General features: G+C 63.8%; 3 protein-coding genes across 3 annotated transcripts; 2 read left to right on the top strand and 1 right to left on the bottom strand.

The window, feature by feature from the left end:
- Window positions 1-3,558: 3,558 nt before the first annotated feature.
- Window positions 3,559-5,613, top strand: BXZ73DRAFT_103449 (uncharacterized protein; the record flags this gene model as incomplete). The annotated part of the gene is made up of 5 exons (XM_048015586.1): window positions 3,559-3,644; window positions 3,695-3,748; window positions 3,827-3,906; window positions 4,044-4,897; window positions 4,960-5,613. The coding sequence occupies 5 exons, from the start codon at window positions 3,559-3,561 to the stop codon at window positions 5,611-5,613; spliced, it is 1,728 nt and encodes a 575-aa protein (XP_047875659.1).
- An 11,199-nt stretch (window positions 5,614-16,812) lies between these two features.
- On the top strand, window positions 16,813-18,502 carry BXZ73DRAFT_103451 (uncharacterized protein; the record flags this gene model as incomplete). Its single annotated transcript, XM_048015587.1, has 11 exons — window positions 16,813-16,951; window positions 17,007-17,048; window positions 17,107-17,159; window positions 17,213-17,237; window positions 17,301-17,357; window positions 17,408-17,465; window positions 17,526-17,615; window positions 17,680-17,685; window positions 17,739-17,952; window positions 18,033-18,226; window positions 18,286-18,502. 11 exons carry the CDS (start codon window positions 16,813-16,815, stop codon window positions 18,500-18,502), a joined length of 1,095 nt encoding a protein of 364 aa, XP_047875660.1.
- A 329-nt stretch (window positions 18,503-18,831) lies between these two features.
- On the bottom strand, window positions 18,832-19,944 carry BXZ73DRAFT_50447 (N-terminal nucleophile aminohydrolase; the record flags this gene model as incomplete). Its single annotated transcript, XM_048020437.1, has 2 exons — window positions 18,832-19,648; window positions 19,745-19,944. 2 exons carry the CDS (start codon window positions 19,942-19,944, stop codon window positions 18,832-18,834), a joined length of 1,017 nt encoding a protein of 338 aa, XP_047875661.1.
- Between the last annotated feature and the right edge of the window lie 1,134 nt (window positions 19,945-21,078).

The raw sequence follows: 21,078 nt of genomic DNA on the forward strand, positions 1-21,078 counted from the left end.
GGCCGCAGTGTGAGCGGTCATTGCGAGTCAATATACTAGAGGCCACTAGAGAGCCTAGTGTCGAGTCGGACTGTTGACGGTCAGTAGATCAGTCGTGGCGGTGAGCTGATAGGCGACTTGTGCTGCCGGCGGGATGTGGAGGAAGGATGAATGAGTAGTGGAGTCGGGGAAGGGGTTGACAGGGATCAGACAGGCGCACTTTTGTTGCACGCTGAGCCGCTGGAGTGACGTCGGTTGAGGGTGTTATGAGGGGAGCGTTGGCGACTAACATGGAGAGCGTCAGCCTGCGCCGTGCGTGCCTCCCGAGGGTCGTCGGCGGAGGGTCATCGTGGACGAGGTGGAAGGACTCGCGTCGGCCAGGGCTCCCGGCGCGCGCCGAAGCCGGGCCGGTAGCCGTGGAGCGGGGAACGCCGGCGGCCAGGAACTGGGCAGGAGCAGTGCTCCGCGAGTGCTCCGCGCGAGTAAACATTTGCTCCGACGGACTCCCTCTTCACTCTCCTCCATCAGCTCTCCTGCGACGATCGATATCTCCCCGGCGCTCGCTGGTCTGGCCAGCTCTGCACCCACCGTCGGCCCTTCGCTCGCCGCCCCGCCTGCCGCCGCCGGCTTAGCCCACCCCCGCCCCCCACGGCCCTGGCTGCACAAAACCTGGATCTCCCGCTCCCGGCCTCACGCACTCTCCCAAAGCCCGGTCGTCCGCCCCTGGCGCGCGCGCGCTCGCTCCGAGGCGTGTACCTCGGACCCGTTTCGCATCTGCGCTCAGCCCAAGGCCTGGCCGTGGCCCCGCCCGGACTCGCGCGGCCCATTGAACTCACGCTTCCGCTTCCGCCCCGGCCACGCAGATCTCCCGCGCGACACCAAGCCTCGCCTCCGTCCCCGGCCAGGGCTGTGCGCGCATGCTCCCCTCCCCTCCCCTCTCCTCCCCTCCCCTCCGCGCGTGGTCCACGCGCAGCTCCGTGGGGCCCTCGAACAAGTGGCGCCTCTGCGCGGACACGGGACTCGCGTCAGCGCGCGCGGACCCCGGGCTGGACGCACCGCCCTCGCGCGCGCGTGCAATGCAATCGCCTTCGCCGGGGGCCTTGCGATGCCTTTGCTTCACATGACGGAGCCGCCCACGCATCCAAGATCAGACGTACACAGTCGCCCTTCGGCTTCCATACCTGGCACCACACCCTCCGGCGCCACGCCAGGCCTCCCCCGCACCCACCGCACCCACGATGAGCACGGGCGGGCACGGCGCACCTCAGCCTTTCCTGCGCCCCCCTTTTCGTCGCACCTCCCCAGAGCGGCGCAGGGTCCAGGCCCCGCGCGAGCCCGAGGCCCCCGAGCCCGCTTCTGCGGTTTGCTGCGTCCTTCCCGCGGCGCGCACCAGAAAGCTGTCGCAAAATCTCGTGTCCTCCCGCGACATAACGGCGGAACGCCAGATCGACGAACGCCGCGCCCGTCTGCGATCGTTCAGACGAAAGGAGCTCCCACGCCGCGGACGGGAGGCTATTCTGGCTTTAAGGCCGTAATAATTGAAAACGCGGCGACGACGACGCTGATGCCGCCCTCGATAGGATCACGGGGGAACGTTCGAGCCCACCCCGTCTAATGCCCCACCTACGAACGACGCGCCGTATAGGACGTCGTCCGCGCGCGCGGCGCCGTGCCTCGACGCGGCGCTCCCGACCTCGTTTGAACGCCATCCCGGCGGACGGACAAGTGCGCACGGGCGACGCCGAGCCCTGCCCAGTGTCGCACAAGTTGGTGGCGCACGCGCGCATGGGCACCCGACCCGCCGTACGCGCCGAGGCGCGCGGGCGGGGTACTTACGCGAAGTGCGCTCAATCAGCGCGCCTGATCGGCCCTCGTCCATCCACGGCGACGACCGCCTCCAGCCCGGTTGCGCCCATGAATCTCGTCTCTCGGCGGGCGGAAATGCATGACGCTGGTAGCACTCTATCAGGTACAGGACTGTGGGCACCCCACAGGGGCCCTGGCTACATGAAACCACACTCCAAACCAACCTTCCCCCCGCGCGCGCGTCTCGTCTCGTGTTCGCATTGCATTGGCCCCGGAGACGGCCAAGGTACGTGACGTACTAGGTCCGCGCGCGGGCCCTGCGCGCGACCACAAACCGGGTCGGGCCACGGAACGGACACCACCACCATCTCCGTTCGGTTCCCAGCTCGCTCGCGAAAACCACGGGCGGGCGCAGTCCGCACCTGCAGCCGGGTATGTCACCCCCAGGAGTGCGAGCCTGGGCGCACGAGCGACCGCTGGGGGGTGGGAGGGAGGCCCTTCTTCCGCATCCACGTTCATATGTCGCCGGCGGCGCGACATTCCCGCGCGCGGGGAGGCGCAGTGGGAGCGCAGGGGCGTCATCGGAGGAGGAAGCGATCCCCGAGGAGCTCTCAGTCGGTCTGGGCGTGCACGGCAGAGGGCGATCAGGACCGACGGCGACAGCGTTGGCAGCGCACGACAGCGCACGCGCGCCGCGGCACGTCGCGCTCTCCCGTGAGCTTCGCGTTTGTGTTTGCGTTTGCGGTCGGTGTCTGGGGCCGGCGGCTGGGAAGCGTGGGTGGGGCGGGGGCGTGGGGGCGGGGAGGCGCGTCCATGCTCATGACAGTTCGGTGGCCCGTAGCGACGAGACGGTCCACAGGCCACAGCCACTAGGAATGAGGAATGGAGACGAGGCAGCGGTGGGGGACGCAAGTAGGATGGCCGGACGCGGAAGCATCTGAGGGAGCGCGTGGGTCGCGAAGGGGGCGCACAGCCGACGGTATGTAGATTACGAAGTTGTCAAAGTCGAGAGAGCGACGAGGGAGGACGAGACGGACGGGCGTGCGGCAATGTGGAAATGGCTGCGGGAGGCTGGCGGCGAGCGTCGACGGAGTCTGTTTGACATGGGCGGTGAGGTCGCCGGAAAGATCTTCAACGGGAGCGTGATGGAGATGGCGAGCACGAAGAGAGGTCGGGCTGATGCACCGATAGCGGAACGCAATGCGCGAAGGGAACCCGAGCCCAGCGGGGCGAGCGCGGCGGGGCCAACAAGACGGCCGTGGACAAGACCGGTGGCGCCTCTTCGGCCGGCTCGGACACGGAGCATCAGGCGCCGGTCGGTGGCCAGTGCGAAGGGGGAGGAGGTGAGGTAAGCACGCCGGCGCTTGCAATATGCCCATTCCCGGCCCCGCGCCGTCGTGCGGCCGGCGGCGGCGGCGGGGCCGGGCGAGACAGGGGGAGCCGGGGCGTGGGAAGGAGGCCGGCGGGGGATTAAGGTTTTGGGCACGGAATCGGAGGAGGGTGATTAATTGCAGGGGTCGAGAAGCACAGCCATCTCGTTCGGGACGGCGTGCCTTGGGGGCCCGGGAGAGCGGGCGGACCGTGATTGGCAGGCGGGGTGCCGAAGAGGCAAGGCGAGATCAAGGTTGGGACGATGGAAAGCGGTGACGGGGAAGGATAAATAGGGCACGGCGGGGCGAAATGGAATTCGATCTGCATCTGCAACGCATCGGTGGCCATCCTCGACGCGTCCTCCACGCGTTATAATATTCTCCCACCCGCCCCGCGCTCTCGATGATCGACGTCCCCGCCCACGCCCTCCCCCCTTTCGCCGCCCCCCTGAACGAGTACAACGTCCACGCCCTCCAGTTCGCTCTCCAGTACGTCTCTCCTCGCTGAGCCCCTGTCCTCCCGCCGATCTCCCCCACAGCCTCCAGCAAGACAAGCCTCGCGCCCCCGGCCCGCTCGCCCAAGACCCGCTCCTGTACGCACTTTCCTTCTCTCGCGCGCACCCCGCCTCCCCCGCGTCCCCCCCGCGCACACACGCTCATTCCGCGCCCAGGTCCCCCCACGCTCTCGACATCGACTACGCCCAGCGCCGCATGTCCAGCTCTGCCACCTCGGACAGCAGCCTCCACTCTCGTCCAGACAACCGCTTCGACTCCCCAGAGCGCTCCCCCCTCCCAAACCGCCCCCGCGCAGACCAACGCTCCTCCTGGTCCGATCGAGATACCCCCGACGCCCCCTCGATCACAGACCTCGACCCCTCCCGCGTCCAGCTCCCCTCTCTCGCGCCACCTTCACTGACCGCCACGAACTCCGGCGCGCGTCCCTTCCCACTCTACACTATCCCGACTCGGCCGCCCGCGACCGCCTCCCCTACCCCCTCCATCGCCCCTCCCTCTCCTCCGGCTCCGCCTTTCCATTCGATTCCCCCGGCTCCGATAGGCCTTACCGCCTCGACACCACTATCGGTCCCTTCCCCGGTCCCGCCAGCGACCTCTCCTCTCTCCCCAGCACCGCCATCACCTCCGCCGCAAGTTCCTCCTCCTTCGGCCTCTCTCCCCTCACTCCCGGCTTCTCCGCCCCCAATCGTTCTCCTTCGAACCTTTCGGATCCTGGCTCTTGGAACGCGGCTTCCATCGCTCGTCCCAACTCCACCCCCAGTGCGACCAAGTACGACGACTCTCGCCCAGAGTCCATGTTTGCCGGAGTTCAGCGCATAGCAGGACACGACCGCACCCCCTCTGCCCGCATCGCCTCCCAACCAGGCCTGCCTGCCGTCAAGTCAGAGCACGACTGGACCTTCCCCACCTCCTCCCCCGACTTCGCCATGAGCCCTTCCACCTCCAGCACCGGCCCGTCCAACCCCTCCATCTCCGTCACCAACTCTCCCGACCGCTCCCCCCACTCCGCACCGGGCATCGCTACTGGTCCTAGTCTCGTCGATCGCGGCCCGCCCCAGCCCCAGGCCCAGCGCAAGCGCGGCAAGCTCCCCAAGCCTGTCACGGACTTCCTCAAGGACTGGTTGCACAGGCACTCGGACCACCCCTACCCGTCCGAGGAGGAGAAGAAGCAGCTCTGTCACGCGACTGGTCTCAGCATGAGCCAGGTCTCCAACTGGATGATCAATGTTCGTTCCCGTCGCGCATATAGCCATGTAATACTTGCTCACCTGCGCCCGACCCCACACAGGCTAGACGCCGCATCCTCGCGCCGGCCCGTCACAGCGCGGCGGGTCCCACCACGACGACCCCTTTCGCTACGCGTCCCGCGGGCGTCGGGATGGGCATGGGCATGCCCGGTATGGGCGGCCTTGGCGGTCCTCTCGATCCCTCGCGCCGCATGTCGGTGGACTCTCTTCAGCTCTACTACCCGATGTCTCTCCAGTCGCTCGGCGAGCCTCACCACCTCTCCCCCACCGGCACGCGACATATGGTCAGCATGACGCGATCCCTCTCGTCCAGCAACGCGACCGCGGGCAACCTCGGCGGACTTGGCCACCACGGGCACGGCCACAGCCCGTACGCGCTCTCCGACTCGTATCCGCAGACGCGCATGTCGTATGGCGGCAGTGGAGGCGGGACGCTTCATCCTTCCGCCCATTCCCAGCACCATGGCTCGTCAGGCTACTTCAACAACAACGGTCACTACCTGGGCACGCAGGGTTCCATGTACTCCTCGGGCGCGGGGTACGCGCAGAGCGGCGGTCACCACGCACCTCAAGGCGGCAGCCCCGGTGCGCGGGTCGTCACCCCGGGCACGGATGACTCGGCAAGCTACCGTTTCCCTGAGCACTCGGCCTCGCCAGGGCCGCACACGGGATCTGGGTACGCCACGCCGCAATGAGGACGAGGGGCGTGTGCGTCAGAGCAGCAGCCAGCGAGGGCGCGGGCGACATGGACGCTGGGAGGGTCGTAAATGGACTGGATTGATTGGACAGTTAGGATCAAAGTAGCGTAAGATTAGCCGCTAATTCCCGCGCCTAGCACACACACACCCTTCGCTCCCAGCCTCACATCCCCGCCGCCCTTGCTCTCGCCGCCGTCTTCTCCCTCGCGCGCCGCGCGCGTATCGCAAAACCCGTGCCCGCGGTGCGCGCACCTTCTTGGGCTCTCGTCATAGTCGCAGTGTGCTACCACCCGTTGTATGTTCGGTCTCGATCTCCTTGTGGCTCTATCCGTTCTTCATGATACCATTTTCCCCTCTCTTCTCGCACCCGCACCCCAATCGCATGCATTGCCTCGCTATCGACCTACCCCTCCCCCGGATCTCAGCCGGGCCCATCTCTGGTTCCTGCTGTCGCCGCTGCATCCCGCCTCCCCGCACTGATGTACGTATTACGACCCCGCTCTCGCACCTCCCCTGTCGCGCAACGTCCCATGTCCACTATCATATCGCTTACCATACATGTACCCGTAGTAGACTGCCTGGCCGGTGCCCATACGTTTTTATTTGCGCCTGTCGCGCCCTGTAACCCCCGCCGCTATATCATCACGCAACCCGCTCGCTCCTGACCTCGTCTGCCTCCTCGCGATCAATCAGCCAATACTTCGGAATTCAATTTCACGGCGGTGCTGAGGTAAATAGGGCTGACGCGCTCGGGGTCGTCTCCGTCCCCAAGATCGCCGGGCTGGGTGGGGCGCGCGAACGATAGTGATCGTTCTGATGACCGGGGACGAGAGCGACGTCCGGTGGGGGGCGCAGTGCCACCGTTGGTTGCGCGCGCGGCGCCGGTTGCGGTAAACACTGCACGGGCTGCAGCGTCGCGCGCGATGCAACCCACGACCAGCTGCATATAAGCATCCTCGGGCCCTCGCGCTTCGCAACCTGCAGCCCACGACGGCGCCGCGCCACGACACAGCACCGCCCATCGCTTCGTCAAGACCGACGAAACCATCGAGAGGCCGAGCCTCGTGCGTCGCTCGAATCCCAAAAGTTCGAGGAGCCGATCGACCGGCAGGCCCGCCTCGAAATGGGTCTCCCCTACCGCTGCGGCCTGCAGGGAACCACCCCCCGCGGGCGCTGCGGTCCATACTACGATAACCTACGGCCACGGCCACGGTCTCGGGCTCGGGTTCGGGCTCGGGCTCGTCGAGGCCCGCACATACGCGGGATCGCACCCCCGTTCAAGCTGGCGCGCGACGGAGTGAGCCGCCGGCGGTCGTCGTCGCCGGACGAGAAGCTCGAGGCTCGAAGCTCGGATTCAGCTCGAAGCTCGAGGGCCGGAGTCCGCGTGCGGGGAAGCGCGGCGTGCCGACGGCGGGGCGGATTACCCTCGAGCCTCGACTCGAGGCGGCGGAAGTAGCGCGTCCGTCTAACCGTGCGTCGCGCGCGATTCCGTCGAGCGGATCTCGCCTCCTCCGCGCTCTCGTCGACGCCTTCGGTCGCGCGGTCGCGACGCTCCCCTCGGCTCACGCACGCGCGCTGGGCCTCGGGGAAGCTCGACTCTCGAGGCCGACGGGTCTCCCCCTTCCCCCGGCGCGGGCGCGTTCTACAGTCGACGTTCTCCGCAACGCGGACGGGACGCGGCCGATCGGCGCTCGTCGAGGGATCTGGTGACGCGGGGTTTCGCGACCCGACGTGCATTCGCGGGGCACTGGGGCGCGCACATGCTCTCATCGACCGAAGCGTCCCCCCCGCACCCGCTCCCCGTACCAGCACACACGCCGGCGTGCGTGCCCGCCGGTCTCCGCGGGCGCATGCTTGACCGGGCTCGCTCGTCAGGGGGGCCCCGGTCCTCGCGCCGTCGTCGTCTTCTTCTCCGCGCAGCCCCGTCGACGCGCGCAAACGAATCTGCCCCTCCGCCGCCCCGTGCCGCGGTGGACTCCGGATCGCGGGCGGGAAAAGTGTTGAGCCCGTTGGACGGTGGCTCGGGCGTCGCGCGTCGCCCGGACTCGTGCTCCGCTTTTCTCGGGGTCTGGCCGCGGCGGCACGTTTGGCGCTCCTGTGCCGGGCCGTCGCGGTTGCTTATGTAACAACGACTGGGGCTGCATTAAATGGTGTAGACGACATACGATTCTCTCCCTTACGAGGGACGATCCATAGCTGGTCTCGTGGAAGGCCGAGGCGAGGGATTGCTTCTAAACACAACGTCGCTGTACGGGGAGCGACGGAATAGCGAGGCGCATCGGGGAGGTCGATACAGGGGCACGCACACGCACTCTACATACGTACTATGAAACGGGCCCGGCGGTGGGCTTGGCGCGCCCGTCGCGGATCGCACCTGCCAGGCCGCGGGCCCACGAGCTCCCGGGGACTGACAGACCGTTACAGCAGTGCCCGCGCACGCTAGTCTTTTAGCCTCCGTGACGGTGCGATGGCAGACGCGTTCGTCCGCTCGTCTGGCGGGGGGCGCGATGCGAATCGAAGTTCGAAACGGCCTCAGCTAGCGCCTCGTCCAGCGCCGCCACTCAGGCGAGATCCAGACTGGTCGCCCGGCGCCGTCCCATCGAGCGAGCTCGGCAGGAGTGGAATCTTGAGAGCGGGTCGCCCCGTCTGGGACGTCGATCGCAGGTGCAGCCGCCCCCGCGCCGGTAGCAGGCAACAAGACGCAGCTTGCGAGAGCGTGGCGGCGGTGGCGGCGGCGGCGGCGGCGGGGTGCGCGCCCTCTGCTACGGTCGGCGTCCAGGGCGGCGGGGCGGCGGGTCGGGCGGTGTCGGGAGGCAGGTACGCGAGGCGAGGACGGGGGCGCAAAACTCGCGACCCGTGCAGGGCGGGGTCCGCCGGTCTACGGCCGCTCGAGAGAGCGCTGCGAGGCGAAAAGGAGGTCCTTGGCTTTCTGCCAGCACGGGGGGCCAGAAAACAATGTGCGCCGCGTTCGGAGAGGCATGGATCGTGGCCCCGCGTCTCGGCCCACGTCGCGCAATGTGCACCGCCTGGGGGGATCAGCGGGCCCGCCCACGAGCGCGGTGGGTGGGCGTCTGTGCGCGTTCTGGCCCTCGTTTCCTGCCACCGCACCGCGCATGGCTTGGGAGCCCTGGCCATGGGGGCGGTTGCCGTCCGCCCATCTCGCGAGCCCCCGACCGAGGACGAAGGAGAGCGGGGCGCCCGCGCTCAGGGTCGCGGTTTGGTCAAACGAGTAAGGGCGGAGGAACTTGGCCCAGCGAGGGGGGCAACGAGCGCGGGGCCGAACAGGCGGCCGCCCGTGCGAACATCGATGGGCGGCGATTGCAAGCACGGGTCACCGCCGTAACACACGCGCGGGGGGGCCTCCGTACGAGCACGAGAGAGAGATGGCCGTTCGCGATGGGGCGGGATGCCGGAATAACCACCGCCAGTAGTTTGCGCACTGCAAAGCCACCACGGGCCATCCTCCCTCGGCGACCGTTGCCCGCCCCCGGCCCCTTCCCGGCCGGGCGCGGACCCAAGGCCGCGGGAGAAGCCGAAGAGCGCCCGTGGCACCCGAGAGCGCCTGGTCCGCGCGCTCGATCCCGATAGCCGCTGGGACGGACTCCGCGAGCTGGAGGACAAGACTCGGGCCTTGGCGAGCCCGAACGACCTCGAAACCGGGACTCTCGTCATCTGTGCTCGCCGCCGCTCCGCGCGTACTCACCAAATTGCCGTCCTCTGACCGCAGCCCGTGCTTCGCCCAGATGGTGGGCATGCCGACGCCCAATTCGCGGCCGGCCTCCCACGCCGGATGCAGTACCGCTGCCCTCATCCATCTCGACCCCAATCCAGCAACGGATCTTCGACGTTTGGCAGTATCTGTCCTCCCGCCCTCACCGCCTTCCCAGTCGAAGCCGTGCCTTGCGCTCCGTCCCCCGCCACTGCTCATCCTCCACCCGACCCTCCAGCTGGCGGTCCTCGCCCCCCGTTAGGTAAGCACGGACCTTGTCTCGCCCTCCTCCTCCCCTCTTCCCCTCCTCATCTCACCGCCTGACCCCTCGCCCGCACTGCTCCCGGCACCGCCTTTTCATCAAACCAGCCCCGCCCTAGGCCCCCTCACGCGCTTTTCCTCCTCCTTCCTCCTCCTTGTGCGGCGTATCAACCTCCGGCGCGCGCACCCACGCCCCAGGACCACTCCGGCGTCGCGACCGAGCGCCCGCCCGATCGCGCCTCATTGTCGCATACCCGACCCTGCAGGCCTGCCGTCCGAACCGCACCCAACACCATCCACATTCCGAATTCGGGCCTCCCACCTCAACGGCCCGTTCTCTGCACCCTCCGCCCGCCCTGGACACGTACGAGCGAGCACCGTAAGCCCCGTCTACGCCCCGCTCTTCGTCCTCGGCTGTGAGTTATACCACCGTGACTCGCCCGTGCTGCGCCAGGGCCCACCGGCGTCTTGCGCCTCCGGCGCACAGGGCACGCTGCTCCCCTGCGCGCATCGTCGCCCCAGATCCGACGCCCATCGGACCACCGCGCGCGCGCGCCCCCTCGGCGGGATGCGCGACGCGCAACACTCGGAGGCGCGGTCCGGCGGCTAGTGTACCCGACCTCTGAATCACCAGAGGCTGACGCGCGCGCACGGCGGCGCTTTTTTACATCCTTGGCCTGGAGGCTCCAGGGAGCAGCGGCCGCGCCGCGGTTCGTCTCGGGTCTGTCAGAACGACGCGCAGTTTCTGGGAAGCGGGGCGCGCTCGCGGACGGACCCCGGCCAGATCACGGCGAGTCTTGCAGATGTAGGTACCACCCCTCCGGAGGCGCGAGGTTTCTGCGGCGGGCTAGGAACGAGAGCGCGCCGCCACCGCAGGCTATCTTTCATACTCGGTTTCAGCGGAGCGAGTCAGACCCGGCCCCAAGCCAAGTGCGCACTGTGAGTTGCATTGCGAGCGGCCTCGTGCGGTCACTGATGGAGTTTCAGGGAACCGCGGGTGCAGGGTTCGACAGGCTCTTGTCACCTTATTTGGCTGGACAAACACCACCGCACAATGTCGCGGCAACAGCCACGGTATCACCCCATACCGCGCTACGTTCAAACCGCTTCCTCGGTCGAATACCATGTCCAGTTCCATCCTCCTCGAGCTCATCATATCATGGAAGCACACAGGCGGCCAACATCCAGCACCATCACCGCAGGTGTTCTTGCGAGCAGTCCAGCACCGGCTATATCTGTATTGCGAGGCCGCGTGCGACCGTGCGCGGGCGCGTCCGCACTCGCATCCTTCTCACACACCCTCACATGTCACCTCCGGATGCATCTCTCTGACCAAACGCCATCCCGCCTCTCGCCCGACCGCGCCCCCGCTTCTCCATCAAAAACGCCCCGCGCAGACCTCCCACCGTTATCCGAAGCCCCGACGAACCCTCGCGTTCCCGTGGAAGCATTGGAACGCGCGCGCGAGCCCGACCCACGTGCGCCGCTTCCCTCGTCGCCCTCGTCCTCTCCCTCCTCTCCCACAGTTCCTGGGCCCCACCGTTGTCTCAGCCTGCTATCCGCGCCCGGCATCCCGGCCGTCGCGCTCCACGACGGCCGGCCGCACCGATCGCGACGCGGTCTCAGCCCGTCCTGAGGCACACCGCCACCGCCAGGCCGCGCCATGGCCACACCAGGACCTACACCGCTGCCGATGCCGAGGACGCACGCGGTTTCGAAAGAACGCGGGGCGGCTGCCCATCGCCGATCTGCAGGTGCTCGGTCTGCCCCGTCTTGGTCGGCCCGCCCTGTCGCGATAACGCGAGTCGTGTGCGCGCGCCGGGGCTGGTCGCATGGCACTCAGGGCCGTCCTTCTTTCCTTGGACTTGGGTGTCGTGCACGGATACTGCACGCTCGTTCTCTTCGGGAGTCGTACGCAGGGAACTTCACGGACGGCCCGTACGCTATCGGATGACACTACGTCATCGCCCCTTCCTGATCCGCATGTGCTCACCGCATCCACTTTCCCATCGTACAGATAACGTCCTCGGTCAGCTCCAACTTGTGTTCCGCCACGAGCCCCGTCCTGTCACCGGCGCGTGACGCTGGCGGGTTCTGAGCACTGTCTCAGACCTGCCCGTCGTCGTGCGCATGGCTGGGGCTGCCCGAACGGCTTTCACATAGCTGCGCGACGGTTCCACGCGCTGCTTGTGCCAATCGGAACGCCTTATTGGCACTGTTACGCGCTTCAACGTCTACATACAGCAATAAAAATTTCTCGCTCACCGTGCGCTAGCTGTGTCCCCCCGTATGAATGTTGGAAATTCGACAAACGGGGCTTCGCTACAATGTCCTACGGCGGTCTCGGGACGTCGCCGGTCGACGGCGGGCACGCGCGCGACGAGCGAGCCCGTGCCGAACGGTCGCAGCCGAACGGATAACTGAGCCCCCCCGGAGACCGGATGCGAATCTGCGAGCCGTTTATGAGCTGGCGGGCTGCGACACCCACGTCGCGACGACCCCGCCCACGCCGACAGAGACACGCCGTCCTCCGGCGGCGAACTTGCACCGGACCACGATGCGAGCGGGTCTGTGGAGACGTGGCGGGGTTCGGCCGCGTGCTCGGCCGCATGATGGAACGAGCTACCCAGCTGCGAGGTGGGGCAGGTGACACTGGAAACGTGCGGGGGCGGCGAGTACTTATGCCGCGTCGCCCTGCGTGTTCTTCAACACATGGGCACGATGGATCGGTTCGAGGTCTGCGCTTGGGATTCCGCGCTGCGCGGCAAAAGCAAGTACGTGATGGTGCAAGTCGCGGCTCCTTGTCGTCTGCGCGTGAAATAACACCATAAACACGTACGTCGCCTCTGCCCAGACCCCAAGACTGGGTGATTGTAGTAATCATACATACGGATCCCTGCGATGAGCAGTGTGGGACTTGAAATGGCGAGAGCACCCACCACAGCGTTCTCGCGAGTAGAAACGATTGTATATGAGATGGCCCACGGCGAGTCGGGAGTTTGTCATGAGCGATCCATGCCACGGAGCACAAAGATCTGTACAAAAAGTAGCAGTGAGAATGAGCGATGCGAGATTAGCTGCTACAGAGGCTAGTGCGTACCCAACTCGACAAACACATGCGTGCAGCATAAGCTCGTCGACATGAAGGTGGCCCTTACTTGGGGAGCCAAGTGCGTCAATACCATCGGAGCATCGACGAGAAGGAAACGGACGTAACAGATACGATGCGCGCGTGGCCTCTTACCAAAGTCGCGCATGCAAGAGACTCTCCATGAGCACATTTCGCGTCATGACGCCGAACCTCCAGAGAGTGAACACGTAATCTCTCGCCCACACCCCCGACTCTTCCCACTCTGTGTACAAACATTGTTGAAGGTATTTGTAGATTGTTATCGTCCAGTTTGGAACCTTCAACGGGTCGGATGAGGACATAAAACATGTATCCATATATCCAGTCTGAGGGGTGGCATCTTTTGAACGGATCTCAGAGCTAAGAGGGGTTTCCAGTGAGCATAAACCATGCGAATTTGACTCGCTCTAGCTCAGAGCGCGTTTATATTCGCGGACGCCCCACAGTGAGATACAACCATAGGAGCAACAAAACCGAGACAGACCTACCGCGCGGCGCGATGACGCGTCTTGAAGAGCCCTTAGATGCGGCAACCAGCCTAACACCTGTGTAAAACCATGTACCGCACCTGCACTAAGCAGTACGCGGAATATAAATGCTTGAAAAAAAGACTCACTCTAGCTCATGTGTCCAGGTACTACTTATTGGAACACGTAGGTCAGCGAACATGACTCTCATGTGGTCGGTCAAGTTACCTCAGCCCGGCTGTGTTAGCTCGGTGGTGGGGACAGCGACCTCCACAGCGATACCGCACATGGTCGTGCATGGCAGCATATGTATGTGTCTGACTGCCCAGGCGCCCGTGCATCTGACCTCGACCATCATCTACATACGCTTCATCCCATTCCTCTGTTCTGCTTGGACTGCTTTGCGATTTTCGCGGAGATCATTTCCTTGGCTATGTCTTACATACGGACAGATGCCATTGCCCGACCAACTCCAATGCAACGTGAGCGCGCATCACGTATGAACACACACGAGAAAATCGAAACAAATCGACCTCATCGTCTCCAGCAAGTTCCGCACAACGCTTTTACACCCTCCACTCCACTCCTTTTGTCTCTCTTCCCGCCTGGGTGCTCTATCTTCCAAGATCTCAAGGCACGTGCGATCTACTTTCGGTCGGTTCAAGGCTGGTCGCGGGTCGACATCGCTGAAGCTCTCGGAGTGTCCGATACGCTTCGTCCGACGATGGGAGGACCACTGCAGTCTGCAAGGCATCAGGGTAGCTTCAAATCCGCCGGATTCTTTGTGGTCACCGCCCTCCGCGTCCACCCTCGGTCTCAGAGGATCTACGACATATCCTCTCCTACATTACCTGGACGAAGTCGTCATATGGTGCAATGAAACCCATGGTATTCGCATTTCCCTCACCACCGCCCACCGTATCCTTGTCCATCTCGGGGTTTCGTACGGGAAACTACGAAAGGAGGCAGCTCAACGCAACGAGATCGCCCGGCATCGGTGGCACACCCGGATCACCTCCAAATTTTCGCCCTCAACGCCTCACAGCTTCTGACGAGTCGAGCAAGGACAATCGAACGGTATGAGCACAACGGGCAGCGTGCTGTGGAGAGTATCTCGGGTGCCGGAGGCGACGGTAAGTTTTCCATCCTCCCCGCCCTCACGTCGGACGGCATTCCCACCGCACGGGCGGCGCAGGGCTCGGTGGATGGTGCGGAGTCCTATCGTCTCCTGCGATCAGGTTGTCGCAGAATTGGTATATCGGGTCAACTCGTCTCGGTCTAGGTGCCCAAGATCGGCCCATCCCCGGGCCCAAACAGCGTTCTCATTGTCGACAATTGCCGCACACACAAGAGCGACCGAGTGTGAGGTGTTCCTCTTGTCGAGGGGCTTGAAACCACGAGCCTAGGCCTGCCACAGGTCTGCTAGTGCCATAGCGCCGGCTGTCCTCCGAGTCGTCCATGAATTACAAAGGCGGAAGCAGGATGTCGCGGGCACGCTTCGGAGTTGGTCGGGCAATCATACACATCGGAAACAGAGGCTGTACTCTCTGAAGAGGCCATCTTCTGCTGCCAAAGTTTTGGCTTCCACATCACTGTCCCGGCGTACCATCCGTCAACGAACCCACGGAACTCGAACCTACGAAACTATCTACTCAGCTTTCATGGATCCGTCTGCGACATATCCGACGACCCACCAGAGACTGAACTACTTGGCAAGAGTGTTTGTCATTGGTGGCAGCTGTGGTGCGCCTCGCATCTCTTCTTGACACATCCTTCGATTTTTTTGACAATGTGGATGCGTCGTCGTGGTTCATGGCACACACAGGCGCACATCTCGTCTTATTGTACGATTCCGCGCGCCTTGGCTGGAAGCAACTCCGCCGTGGTCGCAGCACGATCGGGCTGCTCGCCTTCCTCGCTCTTCTCATCGGAACGGAGACCGCCTTTACGATAGCTCAAGCGCGGATTATGGAGGTGGTCTACGTCACGCATCACAACTATCCAGGTGGGCCATGGCAGTACTACCTCGACCATTGAGATTCTTCAGCTATCACCACTCTGCACGCAAGCTTGTTCGTCCTAACTTTTCGGGGAAACGTCCTCGTTGTACGTTCTTCCTCGTGTGTACCCGTCTTCTCCACGATAATGAGGGGACTGAAAAGTGCTTTCAGCTATAGCGCTGTTGGGTCGTCTGGGCTGCCTTCGGCAGGCGAACGGCTGTCATGGTCATCATTGCGACGGCATCAGCTTTGGCAGCCTCTGTGGGTGAGTTCTTTCCGTCGCTACACTACATCTAGTTTATGATATCGTGCAGTTGCGGGTGGGATGTGGGTGGAGCGGTCAAGGCAAGGCGGCGGAACTGCTACGCTCGAGGACTACTAGTATACGACTTCCATGGTCGTCAATGTGCTCCTCACGTCGCTGATCGCCCTTCGATTGCTCATCCACCGACGCAATTTCTCCGCAGTCCTACTCGGTGAACATTCGCTCGGGGCCATCGTCTGTTCGCTATCACTTACGCCTTCCGGGTGCCGATCAACTTTACGATGCTAGCGGTGGCGTCGGGAGCCCACGCGAGTACGCCCTTCTTCGTCTCTCCGAGGCTGATAATTATGCTTGCAGCAAGTGGCCACGTCCATGATGATCGTGCGCGTCGCGCACGGGTGGGCGTGAACGGAAGAGGGACTCAAGGGCACGACGGCGAGCTCCATCCGGTCCAACAGTCGCCGCATCACAGAACTGCGCAGTACTGGGACCGAAATGGGAGAAGTTCGGGGGCCGATCTCTTGTCTCACGTTGAGCCTGGAGGGCGAACAAACCTCGTGGGTCCATCGACAACGTCGCCACTTGAGTCACGACGACGATAGAAAGTGCGAGGGGAGACGGGCAAAAGACGGATATATCTCCATCTTGTGAATATGTATGTAAGTAAAAATGGCGCTCTTTGCAACCAGGTACCTTGAGAGATTGCTGGAGGGAACTGGCGATGACGATGTCCCAACAAGGTCCAGCCTCGATGGGTGCTGCGGAAATTGGAGCGCCCACTGGCTGCCCTGACCGCGCATGGACAGTGTCGTTGGGATCTCACTCCGCTGCCACCTGGGCTGGGGCTCGCCCTCAGCGCACGCTCGGACACGTCACCACGGAACTGCTGCTGGGTTGTTGCAGGCTGTTTCTGGACACTGACTGTCGTACGTACTGACAAGGACGATGACCGGACGCGGGCAAACGAGGCCGATCGGCTCGTGGCGCGTGGCGGGTTGCGGGCAGGCTGCTCGGACCTCTGCACGATGATCGGGCGGTCTTACTTTGCAATCAGCGGCCGAAATTGGAGAAGGTGGAGGATTAACGTTTAACATTGTTCTTCCTTCTCTCTCTTCTTCTCCTCACCGCCTGCGTCCAGCTTCTTCCTTTGTCAGCGTGCGCCAGCCTGCCATCCTGCTTGATCTCGGGTATCTCTTGGCACAGTCCTCATTACATCCCGACCGGCCCCGCAGCAGCGCAAGCGCACCGTCGTGAAAGGGCGTGAACGTTGAAACGAAGCCACGCGCACAAGGCTAGTCGCTTGTCTCCCCCCAAGCTCGAGCCTCGCACTACTCTCCCGCCACCCATCTCTCTCCACGACAGTTATGACCAGCGGTCGCAGGCTCCTTGCTTCGCTCCTCCTCGGCACCACCTCCCTATGGCTTCCATCAGCGCTTGCGGACAGCACCACTTGCGTGAGCACCGAGTTGGATTGGTACACGGATCATGTCGGAGAGACTCCCTGTACGTCTTCGTTCTGCTCCTGCGTACCATACCTTCAACAGAGATTATTGCACAGGCACGACGTACCAGCGACTACGCCAAATATGCAACATTGATTGTGAGTGTCGATCGCACTTGTGAATTGTTCCACCTTCCGCGGACCGATCATGGTGCAGACCAGGTCGAGAAATTCAACACCAACACGCCTGGAGACACCTGCAATGACCAAGTCTGTGAGTGCTCCCCCGTTCGGCACGCGATCGCCACTCATCGCGCTATTAGCTGGATGCTGCTGTAATTCGGTCTCGTGGGCGCTGAGTATGCTGTGCATGAAGTACGTCTTCTTCTCATCCCTGCGTTTTCGACTCAGCGGATGCCACTAGTTGCCAGTATGACGCGGTGGGCCAGACGAGCGGAATCGATGCTGGTAAGCCGCATGCCTTCCAGATCCCTGCTTCGATTCAAACGGTATTGCAGGTATCGGGGCCTACGGGGTGTACCTAGGGAGTTGCGCCAGCCAGGCGGTGAACCAGTCGTGAGTGCTGTTTCTCATGCTTGCCCCCCGCAATACTTCTCACATGTGATGCATATGTAGGCTTCCAACCGACATTCAGAGTGCGGTTTGCAATAAGGAGATCAAGATTGATCGCAATCTCTACTCGCTCTTTTGGGTCGACGGCCCGTGGTACGTCAGGTTCACTCCATCACTCAACTCATAACATGACTGTCGTTTCACTGGGCCCGAGCAGGTTTTAGTGAGTGTCTTTCTATGCCTGGCGTCAATGACTCTCAACTGACATCGCATCAGTGCTTTCACGAAGGGTACCATGACGAAGGACTTCGCGGCGTCGAACAACAACACGTTCACGAAATGCGCGTCCACCACGAACAACGGCACGACTTCTTCTTCTTCCACCGAGTCCTCCACCGAGTCCTCCACCTCCTCCACCTCCTCCACCGCCACTTCCGCGAACCCGTCGGGAACATCTGCCTCCAGCACCTCTCCCAAATCAAGCACGCATGTAAGCGTGATCGCTGGAGGAGTCGCTGGGGGGTCGCGGCCGTGATCATTGTCGTGCTCGCCTTCTTCCTCTGTCGAAAGCAGAAGCGAGCAGCAGGCCCGCGCCCACTCGACCTCGGACACGAGTACGAGGACGGCCACGAGGACCCACCCATGAGTGTTGTGACCCCCTTCTCCAGCACACTGCACCCAGTACGTCTCCTGATCTTGCTCGTCGAACCCGAGTTTGCATTACCCCGCATAGCCCGTGCTGACAGCATGTCTCTAGGTTCGAGGTACGGGGACCCCTTCGATGCCTATCCGATATTCCCAGAGACCCACGCTTATCTTCCAGAGGCGTGCCGGGCCCGGCGTTCGCGGACGACGCCGCCGCCGCACAGAGCCCGTCGCACTACCTCCAGTCCGTCTACGCCCCCACCGACGGCTCTGGGTATGACGAGGAGCGCCATGTTGATGCCTCGGTCGCGCTCGCCCGCTCGGGTTCCGGACGGCTGCCACCGGCGTACCGCTCATGGGAGGAGCCCCAGCGTCGCTGTCCGTGGGCGCACTGAGCGATGTGGGCACATCCACGGGGGCTCGAGCGGCAACGGATCTGCGTATTTGCCGAGCACGTCCGCCGAAGCTGCACCGCTACGGCCTAACTACTACAGCGGAGAGGTCAAGTCGTCACAAGGATCTAGCTTGTAGTGTCCTGATGTTGCTCTGTTTCCATTCGGTTGGGTGTGGACCTTGCAGTGTCTTTCCCTTGCATTTACTCTTGGTTCTGACTATCGTCGTTGGTATAATGCACAAGTGGTTTCTACGCATCCGTAATACACTTTCCCAATTCACAAGCAGTATATGTAGAGCACAGTTTCCCGCCCGCTGCTGACACTCGCGGTTAGAAAGCAACACTCACCTTCCCCCTACTGATCTGCATGTCCCGCCCCACCATCACATACTCGTTTTTCGGAATCAGCTCCCAATCCTCCTTCCTGAACGTCGTCGGCTCGCTCGCGACGATAACATGGTCCCCATGCTCATCCGCCGCCTTCAAGTTCTGCGATCCGTTGTCCACCCCCTCGACGTCCGGGTGGCCCGGGAACTTGCGGTTCAGCGCGACGCCCGCGCGCGTCGACAGGTACAAGCTCGGCGGGTGCTGCGTCGCGTGGTTCCTGAAGCGGATCGCGAGCAGCTGCTCCCCGTCCGTGACCGCAACGTTCAAGCTCGACGGCTCGAGCGCGAACCCCGCGCGCGCCGCGGCCTCCGCCTGCAGCTCCAGCACCCTCCGCACCGCGCCCTCCAGCGCCGCCCTCAGCTCCTCGAGCGGGTGCTGCTCCTCCCACGCGGCGGCGCCGCGCCCGCGCGCGAGGCGGGTGAAGAAGAGGGCGGCGAGCGCCTCCGAGTCGGTGGTGCCGGCGACGTGCGCGTGCGCGGCGTCGTCGAGCTCGAGCGCGAGCGCGCGCTGGACGCGCGCAAAGTGCGCGACGGCGCCGTTGTGCATGAACGCGTGGCGGCCGAACGCGAACGGGTGGTTGTTGACCTCCGCGACCGCGGTCCCGCCGGACGCGGCGCGGATGTGCGCGAACACGCAGCGCGCGGCGGTGTGCGCGCAGAGCGAGGCGAGCACCGGGTCCGCGCTCGGCTGGCGCAGGATCTTGTAGGTGACGGGCCGCGGGCCGGTGGCGTCGCCGAAGCGGGCCCGTGCGGTGCTGTACCTGTGGGTGTGGTGGTGGGGATGGGGTCAGCGGAGGAGCACGGGCGGGGTGGAGGGCGGAGATGGGGTCTGATGAGATGGAAGAGACGGCTCTCACCAGACGAGACCGAGGCCGTCGAGGTTGAAGGGGCTGTTCCGGAGGCTCATCTCCTCCTTGGTGGTGCCGGGCTCGTGGTGGAAGAGGTAGGGGAGGAAGCGTTCGTGGACCTGCTTCGCGATGGCGTGCTCGGGGAGGATGAGGACGTCCTCGAGCAGACAGTCCTCGGTGGCGGAGATGTACGCGAACCACCTACACATTGTCGAGGGGTGGGTTGGGTTGGAGGCGACTGCGGGTGGGGTGGATGGTGAGGGGGAAGATAGTGATCCATCTTCGAGATAGAGCAGCTCTAGGACCGAAGCTGGGAAGATGAAGTCAGAGCCGTTATACTTATCTGGAAGCCGGTCGAATTGGGTTGCATGGTAGCTGTGTACGTGGCGTCAGGCACATACGGATGGGTATTGAGAGCAGCATGCATAGGTAAGTACGGATGGCAAGCCGAGGCAGGATGCAGGCTTGCAGAAAGAGGGATATCGCGAGGTGAATGGAAGACGCTCTGTACGGACGCCGCGTGCATGCGAGCGGTTGCTTTCTATGTGTTGGACTGGTGGGATCGCATTGAAGCTAGATGGCAGAGCAGAAGGCGGACATTGCACAGGTGGAGGGAACAGACGTGGGATCGCATCTGTTGATGGGCGGATGTGGTGCACGAAGCGGGCTCGGCAGCAGGCAAGAGCAGCTTATGTATTCAGCCTAGGACACGGGCCGTGATCGCAACGAGCTCGGTGGTCGCGGGTGCACACCGCTCAAGAGTCGGCCACTTTTGCGCCCGGGGATTTTTGAATATGTCTTGCGGGTTGGATATGTCCTGCAGGTTGGATCTGTCATGGACAAACGCGCGAGAGGCGCACCAGGACTCAAACAGGAACGCGCCTGAGCAGGCGTTGAGGCGGCGGCACGTGGCCGCCTTCTTCAGAATCGCGCGCGGGGGCCGCGGCGTTGCCATGGCTGCCCGTCCCAGCGCGCAGCGGCCAGAGGGCCGAGCGCGACGTGCACGATCCCGTCGGGGGAAGTACTCGTGGAACGGTGGGTGGGCGCGGGCAGCCGACTCGGACTGTCGGAGGTGCAGACGAGTGGGAGAAATGATGATCAGCCAAACAGAGGCAAAGATGGGCGTCGCGTCCGGGGCGCTAAGACGGGTTGCCCACCGCCTTCTCCCCCGTCGCCGCGTACAAATCCCTTCTCCCTCCGTGCCGCTGTCCGGCCTCTACGGCTTTCTCTCCTCTCCTTCTGCTGAACCAGCAGCCCCACGCTCCTTCTCCCACAAGGCGGACGTCCCCGTCCCGTACCGCCGTCCTGCTTCTCAGCACTCCTGGGCTCCGCAATCCACCATG

Source organism: Epithele typhae (assembly GCF_022376455.1).
Source record: "Epithele typhae strain CBS 203.58 chromosome Unknown BXZ73scaffold_41, whole genome shotgun sequence".
NCBI classification, from domain to species: Eukaryota; Fungi; Basidiomycota; class Agaricomycetes; order Polyporales; family Epitheliaceae; genus Epithele; species Epithele typhae.